The 9,262-nt window shown below is 54.5% G+C and overlaps 1 protein-coding gene across 1 annotated transcript; it reads left to right on the forward strand.

The window, feature by feature from the left end:
* The first annotated feature begins 1,999 nt into the window (after positions 1 to 1,999).
* On the forward strand, positions 2,000 to 5,404 carry LOC103540839 (dehydrogenase/reductase SDR family member 2, mitochondrial-like). The gene is made up of 5 exons (XM_070628952.1): positions 2,000 to 2,007; positions 2,344 to 2,475; positions 2,975 to 3,152; positions 4,212 to 4,286; positions 5,360 to 5,404. Exons 1-5 carry the CDS (start codon positions 2,000 to 2,002, stop codon positions 5,402 to 5,404), a joined length of 438 nt encoding a protein of 145 aa, XP_070485053.1.
* The last annotated feature ends 3,858 nt before the right edge of the window (positions 5,405 to 9,262 follow it).

Below are 9,262 nucleotides of genomic sequence, written 5' to 3' on the forward strand. Positions count from 1 at the left end.
TAAGTTTGAGATATCCATTAGATATCTTAGTGGAGATGTCAAGTAGGCATTTAAATTTGCTAACCTGGGGTTCGAGGGAGGTCTGTACTGGAGACACAAACGTGGGCGTCCTGGGCATACGGGTGGCATACACGTTGGGATCACCGGGGGAATGTACGGAAGGAGAGAAGAGAATCCAGAGAACTCATGGATTCCATTCCCTGGAAAGCTTATGAATCCTTTATTGTCACAGAAGGTAAGTTCCTTTGTGGTCACCATATCACACTGCAGAGGTTCAGAAACAGGCTTTCTCGGGGAAACTTTCAAAGTCGAGTCAGTAAGAAGAAAAGTGGGAGACCATCCTCTCAGCATCTCACGGAGAAGTGAGCCTGAGTGGTCTGCTGTAGATAAGTTGGCTTGATTTCCCGTGGAGGGCCTTGGCCCCCTGTTGCTCTGCTTCTCATGGTGCAGCTTAAGGAAGTGGCCTGTCAGCCAGTCAGACTCCTGGGGCCCAGGCAGACAGGGCTTAGGTGTCAGCCCTTTATAGACACTGCCTGGGGAAGCCGGCTCCCTGCTCCTGGGGGCTTTGGTGCTTTGCAAAGGCCCTACCTGCTAATACCATCACATTGGGGATAGGGTTTCAACATAGGAATTTTGGGGGGACACCAACATTCAGTCCACAGAACCTGCCCCTCTGTTCTAGCTGGTGAACATCCCTTGCTTCACCATTTCACAGGTGAGCAGTGCCTGCAGCGTCCACAGGCCTCTCCACCAAAACACATCCTCCTCTTGGTTCAAGACCATGCCACCTCCCGCACAGAGCCGTTCCTGCCCCTCCACCCCGGGGGGTCATCCTCAGTCTTTACATTAGACATTTGGACTCCTGATTACGTATGGTCACATGGTCTTTAATCACTTCCAGTGGGGTCGTTTTTCAAAATGAGACCGTGCATGTCACAAGGGCAGAGAGCAGCCTTCTATGTCCTCTGTCCCCAGGCACTCCCTGTTGAATTGCCCAGACAGAAGGCTGCGCATGAGCCTGGCTTAGGCAGGAGGGAAAGGCAGAAAAAGAGTAGATGCTCCTTCAAACAAACATATGGTGTAAGTAGATTTTAGAAATATCAATCAACCCCGTTAATGAATTTTTAGAACTGTTTTCTTTCACAGATTTTTACCCACATGTGCTCTACAGCTCAAAAGGAAGTGATTTCTCAGGGTATCAAGGATAGAAAGATCATTTGCAGGGCTTCAGGAAAGGTTGGCTCAAGGATTCCACATCAGGAGCGAGGGGAAGTGCTGAGATGAAGAGGACAGATCCTAGGCCCTGACTGGTCTCAGTTCAGGCCGGTGCTCCTCCCCTTACGAACTGTGGGAACTTGCACAAGTTAGCTGACTTCTCAGAGACTCAGTATCCTCCTCTTTAAAATGAGGGTGATAGTGCTGGTCTCAACCTCATGGGGCCAAGGAGAAGATAACAGAAGAAAATCACGGGGGATGCTTAGCATGGCTCCTACCCCAGAAATGTTCAATAGAAGGGAGCTATTATTATCATTATTACCATTCTTCAATCTTCTGAAGGAGGCAGGGGATGCTGGAACGGAAGGAGGTAGAGCCAGGCCTGCACCAGGAGGGAGAGTTGTTTTGAGATGAGGCTGATGGGAAATATAAGAAACTCCCAGTGTGGATCTTTGAGCAGAGGGGCCTAAGATGAACTGTGGCCTGGGGTCAGGAGGACGAGAGGACTGAGGGCTGCCCAGAGCACCTGGGTGAAAGTCTTCAGAGCCAGAGGGGGGTGGCTGGGCTTTGTCTACAGTTGGATGAGAACCCTCTGAGAGGAGGGGATAACGTGGTCAGTGAGACCCATGGAGAAGACAAATCTGGGGTCTGGGGTGAGGTGAGGAGCTAGGGAACAAGGAGGGTGCTATAAACTGAGCAGAAAATGAAGACTGGGGCTAGGGTGGTGACTGCAAAAGATAAAGGGAAGGACAGAAACTAGAGATATTAGGGAGATGCAAGGGACATGACCAGGTAATGGATGAGGGAGGGAAGGAATGAATTAGTCTAAGAAGACAGTGAGGTCTGCTCCTTGCGTGGGATTTTGGTGGTCCACCAAGCAAGAACCACTTAGGTGTGTGCCGTGTGCCTGACCATGTTTACGCTGATGATGGAGTGGCCATTGTGCTGGGGAAGCTGGTCCGGGGAATGGGTTGAGAAAAGCTCTGTATATCCCCTGTGAGGTTGAAATGATATTAGGACACCCACCAGAGATGTCACAGAGACGCCACAATGGAGACTCATCTTTGACTTCTTCCCAGGGTTGGGTCCAGCAGGAGGGAGGCCTGAAAATTGGCCACCATGCTTGAGGGCTGTGTTGTGGACTTTTGGGGTTCTTCTTCGCTCCTTGGCCCCTCTCTCAGTGAGAATGCACAGCAGTGGGGCAGACAGGAGCTGTGCACTGGCCGACACAGTGGCTGTGATCACTGGGTCCACAGAGGGGTAAGTAAGTGCGAGTTGTGGCTGGCGTGGGCCCTTGCAAGGGACGTAGTGTCCCCACTGCAGAGTGAGATCTGCTGTCAATTCCCTTCTCCCACATCCCTGCCCCTTACCCAGCTCTGGATATTAGCATCTTGCAAAGGGAAAGCTCTGTCATTAAATTCTCCTGTTTCCCATGAGGCGGAGAAGGTGGAAAGAGCAGATGCTTTGGACTCAGACCTGGATTTGAATCCAGGCTGCAAGGTTATTACCTGGGCAGTTTGTGACTTTACTTAACCCTCCTGTACAATATGCTAACAACTGGATAATAATGCCTTGATGACAGAGTGGATGCTAGCATAACGCGAGGCCTGCTACATAGGAGGTGCTCAGTAAAAGTCAGTTCCTCATTTCTGCTCGTTTGGAGACTGGGACACTGGGGAATGTATTTTATGTCCTAAGATCAGACTCCCAGGAGGAGGGTGGGGAGGGCTGAGGCCACCAGGGCCGTCTCTGCCCGCAGGATCAGCTTCGCCATCACCCAGCATCTGGCCCAGGACGGGGCCCACGTGGTGGTCAGCAGCCGGAAGCAGCAGAACCTTGACCGGGCAGTGGCAGTGCTACAGGGGGAGGGGCTGAGTGTGACGGGCACCGTGTGCCATGTGGGGAAGGCCGAGGACCAGGAGCGGCTGGTGGCCACGGTGAGGGGGAAGAGGTGAGAACACACACAGCCAGCCCAGGGGAGGAGGGGCTCTAAGTCAAAACGCTCTTTTCCTTAACATATTCTTGGATATTTACTGTGTGTCAGACACACACTAACACCCCAGCACATTAGCATGTGAGGCGCTCAATGTTGTTCCAACAGCTTTATGGTGGGAAACACACCTAGTGAGGTTAAGTGGCAGGGAGGATTTTGAACTGAAGTCTGCCTGACTCCAAAACCCATATTCTTAACCTTAATTCTGCACCTGACAGGACCCTGCAGGGAACACAGGGAACAGATGCCTGAAGCCCTGTGAAGCTGGGACAATGGCCACGGCATGGGGCAGCTCTGTGGACTGGAGTGAGGGAGATGCCAGACTGGGAGACTCATCATGGTCACTGTGGGAGTGGATGCTGTTCAGGGGGCTCGCCAAGAAAAGGTTTTTGTTTTTTTTTGCTGAGGAAGATTTGCCCTAAGCAAACATCTGTTGCCAATCTCTTCCTCCACTTTATATGTGGGTCACCACAGCATGGCTGACTAGTGGTATAGGTCCCCGCCTGGGATCCAAACCCAGGAACCTGGGCTGCTGAAGGGGAACGTGCCAAACTTAACCACTACGCCATGGGGCCAACCCATAAAGGTCATTTTTGAAGAGAGTCTTGAAGGGGAGTGGGAATTGGCCGGATATGTTTTCCAGAGAACAGACTCCAGGTATACAGGATTTAAAGAGTGACAATTCCCAGAAATGAGGGAGCGCTAAGGAGAGGGGTCTGCCTGGAAGTATAAAGAGGGAAAGGAGAGAGCCCAGCAAGGTTCGGGGGAAATGCAAGTGACTTGGCAACTGTCCAGCATTCCCCCACAGTGAGTCTCAGGGTGAGAAATCAAGGAGGAGGCCCAGTGAAGCCAGCAGGAATAGTGGTTCATGATTCCAGGACCCACCTGGCAGGGACCTCTGATCAGCCAAGCCCTCCCAGATGACTGTGGGGGGAGGGAGGAAGTTTCTGGTCCACAGTTTCATCTCTTCCTCACCCTCTGTGCTGCCTCTGTCTTCCCCCAGGCCCTGGAGCACAGTAGGGGCATCAACCCCCTGGTGGGGAGCACCCTGGGGACCGGTGAGCAGGTGTGGGACAAGGTGAGGCCCAGGGAGCACAGAGCTGTGAGGTTCTCTGTCTCTCATGTCTACTCGCACACCTGCGTGTGTTCCCAGCTGCCACCCATTTACCTTCAAGCCACAGCACCCGCTTCCTTTGGGTAGAGCACACCTGGGTCAGTCTGCCCAGGTGGCCAATGATACCGCAGACCTTCTCTGCCATGCTCCAAACCAAGATGTGAGGGGACATACCCAGCTCTGGGCCAGATCACGTCTCCGGGCTCAGAAACCTGAGGCTGTCACAATCTGGACTCACTGGCACCCACTCTGATCCCGTCAGTCCGGCTTTCCCACAGAGCCCACCCTGGGCTATCATGGGGACACCTCGCCTGTCCGCAGACACAGCTGAGAAAAGAGACCCCCATTTAGGCCCACCATCCCAGCCAGCATCCACCAAGCATTCCAGGGGCTCCTGCTGCCCCTGCTGTCCTGAGGGCCCCCTTGAGAAGGGCTGGCACAGTCCTGACCCTACCCCCACACTGCGTCTGCAGAGATGGGTCCTGTGGTCAGGGTGAGCCATTCCCTCCTCACGGAGACTCCTTCCACTGACCACCCCTCCCTTCTCTCCTTCCAGATCCTGCCCCACTTTGTCTCTTGGTTTCTCACATTCCTGGCCTTCCTGGTCCAGCTATGCCCCCTCCCTCCCCAGCCCAGCCTCCAGCTTTTATGGGAAACTCAAATTTCAGCTCCTGCCCCTGAGCAGGGCCCCACACAGAGCTGGTGTTTACAGGCGGCTGGCTTGTGAAATCTCACCTCTGCTCATTAAAGCAGACACCGATACACAGCTTGCCTGACGTCCTTTCCTGGTACTGTTTGCACTGACCTCCTTTTCTGGAGGCTGATGTGCTGCAGAGTCTATGCAGCGAACGACAGCGAGGAGGTTCTGAAAACAAGTATTCCCGGTGGGCGGGCGGACGCCTCAGATCCCTCAGACTCCCCAACTCCGGGAACTCACCGAGAAGAGAAGCTCCGACCCCAACTCCTCCCCACGGGACCCCAGGCGGGCAGAGGAGCCCAACCTCACAGCTTCCCTTCAGCCCCTCCTCTGATTTCAGATCCTGGACGTGAATGTGAAGGGCCCGGCCCTGCTGCTGAGCTAGCTGCTGCCCCTCATGGAGAAGAGGGGGTGAGGGTCGGGATCGTGGAGTTGGGGCGACTCTGCCTTGCTTTCCTCTATGCTAGGGGACACTTGGGGAAGGTGGCCTAAAGTGGGGCGTCCCAAAGAGAGGAGGTAGAAGGAATGTGCTCTGGATGCCGGGATCTGTCTCCTGTTGCCTCCTGAACAACCTCTTCAGGCCACTTGGTCCGCAGGGGACGTGGGCAAACTGTGATGGGGAACATTTGGAGGGAATGTGCCCAACAGATTCCACACCCACAGAGGAGCCTGGATCACCTCTGATGAGCTCTGTCATCGAGAATGGCAGGGCACCCAAAAAGGACAGGAGCCTTGTGGTGTAACCCAGAGCACCCAACCCCTCCAAAGAGGCCAGAGGAAGCCCCTGCCGCCTCCGGCTGTGCGCCTTCCGCCCGAGCTTCCGCCTCTCAGCTCCTCATCTCTTTTTGTCTGTCAGCACCCTTCCTGCTCCTGCTCCAGAGCTGGAATTGGAACTCAGGTGACTCTCAATGCATTTCCTTCCTAGGGAAGTGGGGCTGGCGAGCACTGCTACAACCTCACGCTGATGGCTGCACGCTCCCAGGTCTGTTCTCCAGAGACCCAGCTGCTGTTTGATCCCTGCCCGTGTCACCAGGTCCAGGGAGTCCCAGAGTTTCCCAGTGGGGGAGGCGGTGTCAACACCCTCTCTGGTCCAACCTCCCCAAAGCCTTCACTTTTCCCCAGAGCCCCTGGCACCGTCCCTACTTCCCTTCTCCTTGTACCTCAGTTCTGTCTCTGTCACTTGGAAGCTTGTTTTCTGGAAGCATCTGGCTTCTCGGTTGTGCTCACCTTCCACCTCATCACCCCTGTCTGTCTCCTCACACCAGAGGCTCTGTGGTGCTGATTGCCACTCCAGCTGTCTATGCACCTCAAACAGTGAGTAGGGAGTTCTGGAATAGGGCAATGAAGTGGACATTAGGGTCAGGGGGAAGTGAATATAGATCCCATGTGATAATAAAATCCAAGTGCACGACACCGTACACTTATCCTGTCCCCACTTAAAATCACACTCACTGCTATTATCTCATTCAGTCCCTGCAACCCCAGGGGTGCCATGTATGGCTGTACAGGTTGTTCACTGCACAAGGGCATTATCCAGTCCAGGGACAAGTGGGAGCTGAAATCCACTCCGTGCTCTGCTTGCCAAGCCATGCACCCTGGCATGGCGCTGCATTCTTCTGAAGGGAGGGGATAGCTTTAACGGTTGCTTTCACCAAATCAGCACCAGTGGGGCTACACAGGCTCAGAGGAGAGTTCCTTTTAAACTTCACACCAGGGGGCAGTACAGGCTATCAATGTCCCTACATGACATCCCTGTGACTATCACCAGGCAGAAATTGAGATGGAGAGGTCTGCAATGACCTGCCCCCAGGTCGACCCGTCTGTGGTGCAGGGGGGATCTGGCCTGGGGTCTCTTCAGCCCGCTTCCCTCTGGGTTGGGCCTAGGCACACACAGCCTCAGCCTTCCTGCTTTCTCTGTGAGCCCAGGCTTCTTCCTGCTCCCGCTCAGATTTTGCTCCTCTGTAATTCCCAGGGTTGGAGTAGCAGAAACGTCTGAGTCGGGTCTAAGAGCAAGCACATTTGTCCCTGGAGGTCTAGCCAGAGCGCCTCCTCTCACCTGAAGGGTACTTTTCCTGTTTCTTTTCCCTTCTTAGACACTGGGGACCTACACTACCAGCAAAATGCCCTGCTGGGACTTCCCACATCCTGGGTTTTGGAGCTGGCCCCACAGGGCATCCAGGTTGCCTGTCGTTGGGACTCGTCATGACTGACTTCAGCAGCTCCCGGCTGCTCCCACACTGACCACCCTGTGCTTTCCCCAGCCAGCTAAGCCCCTCTGAGACCTGCACACTCAGGCCCCTCACTCTGAGGGCCTGGCCTGCAGCCTCTGAGACCAGCAGCCTCTCCCTCCTCTGTGGCAATAGTCTGGCAGAACCCCCCTCCCCATCTCCAAGCAGGGCCATCTTCCCACAAAGGCGTGTGTCAGCCAAGGGCAGCCTCTCTTTTGCCCCCTCACAATCTTATCTAGCGCTGACCCTCTGAATTTTTCCAGGTTGAAGATAATCCGGCTCTGCAAAATTCCTTTAACAGCCTCTGCGTGTGGCAGCAGTAGGTTGACACAGGACTATAACTGCATCTTCACAAATCAGCCCTTCCTTTCACTGAGTCAGGGTTGCAAAGCCTGGGAGCTGGGATCTGGTGGGCAGGAGGGGCCCCACCATATCCCTTAAGGGGCCTGGGAGGCAGCATCCAGGGGTGGAAGTGTGCTGGGCCCTCTGGCCAGGCAAGTAGGGCCAGAAGTCAGAGTCCATTACTGCATGAGCGAGACCTCAGTTTTGTCCTCCTGCCAGCAGGGCAGGGCAGCCAGAGGACTTGAGGGACTCAGGTCCTTCCTGTGCTCTCCAGGCGCCAGCTACATCACCAGGAGAGCACTGTGGTGGCCGGCTTCTCCCTGGGGCTCTGATGTCCACCACCAGGACTGGAGGCTGTCGCTCTGAGTGTAGCTCCTGCATTTTACCCTGGGACCCAAATGGAGATTGGATAGAAGAATGAAGGCCAGGCCCTCAGGAGGTGTCATGGGGAATTCTAAGACAAGTCTAGTGTAGGGCTAACAGGTGATGGGAGGGGAGTTGCTGCTGAGCAGCTACTGAGCCAAAATCTGTGTTTGATGTTTTTTTTATTGGCAATAAACTTGTTTTGAAACTCCTAACCTTGGTTTCCTTGTGAGGCTGGCCAATGCGAGCAGCTGCGTTGCCCTGCATCAGTTGTCCATTTCCTCATCACTGTCCCCATCCTCAAGGGGTCCTTCCTCCACATTTGTCAGCAACACTTGAGCATCCTGAGATGCTAGAAAAGAGAAAGTCTTTGCCTGGGGACATAGGGAGGTGGTAAGTAAATATCACGCCAAATTGCCCAGGAGCATGGCCAAGAGCCCGTCCCTCAGAAGGCCAGTGGCTCTAAGAGGAGATTCATCTAGTGGTCTCTCTCCCCACCCTCCACCTGGGAGCTGTGGAAATAATCCTGGACTAGGAATGGACGATCTGCTAAGAGTCCTTCCTCTGCCACTGTCTTCACCTTTCTGGGCCTCAGTTTCTCAGCTGTTAAATAAGGGGTTGGATTAACAATCCCCATGCCCTCCCACTCTGGCTTTGCCTGAGACTCACCCAGTGTTGCCTGACCCCCAGCCTCCAGGTCACAATTGTCTCTGTGGTTCCAGCTCCCCTCAGCATGTGCCACCCTGAGTCCTGTCACCATCACAAGGTGATGGCCTCTCTCATAACCAGGTTCTTCTCAGGGAGTAAAGAGAGCTGGGGAAATCTGGAGCCCTCAAGGAGTGGTGGCTGCAGACCCCCAGCACCATTCCACATAGGGGATGCCCTCTAGTCCAGCCACTGTTACACTCCAGTCCTTCCTGCCTCCTCCTCTGAGCTCGTGCCACTAGCTCTGCCACCTTCATCAATGCTGCTGTGACCCTTCCCTCACACCCCTCCCTTGGCCGGCCCAGTCCCCCAGGTCCCTCATTGCTTTGCCTCAATGGCGTTTTAAAACTGCCACCACTCTTCCCTGACAGCTTCACTTCTGTTCACTCTAAGCAGTGACCTTGCTGTGTACTTCATGGAGGGAGCAGTGGCGAGGAGATGGTACTTGTCAGCTTTCCCCTCGCTGGTCTGACGCTTGCATCTTCTTCTATTCCTGTCTGAAAGCTCACGCCTTAGAGAAGGAGGCGTACCTTCCCTCTCCAGGGCAATCCTTCCGTGTCCACTTGGGATCTTATCCTCTCCCACCCCTCTGGGCACCTCTGTCT

This window comes from Equus przewalskii, chromosome 1 (genome assembly GCF_037783145.1).
Source record: "Equus przewalskii isolate Varuska chromosome 1, EquPr2, whole genome shotgun sequence".
NCBI classification, from domain to species: domain Eukaryota; kingdom Metazoa; phylum Chordata; class Mammalia; order Perissodactyla; family Equidae; genus Equus; species Equus przewalskii.

Bases quoted from the DNA above. Each gene is read 5' to 3' on its own strand.
- LOC103540839 (XM_070628952.1), top strand. The intron at 2,476-2,974 runs GTAAGTAAGTGC...CTCTGCCCGCAG, and splicing joins ATCACTGGGTCCACAGAGGG to GATCAGCTTCGCCATCACCC. The intron at 3,153-4,211 runs GTGAGGGGGAAG...GTCTTCCCCCAG, and splicing joins AGGAGCGGCTGGTGGCCACG to GCCCTGGAGCACAGTAGGGG.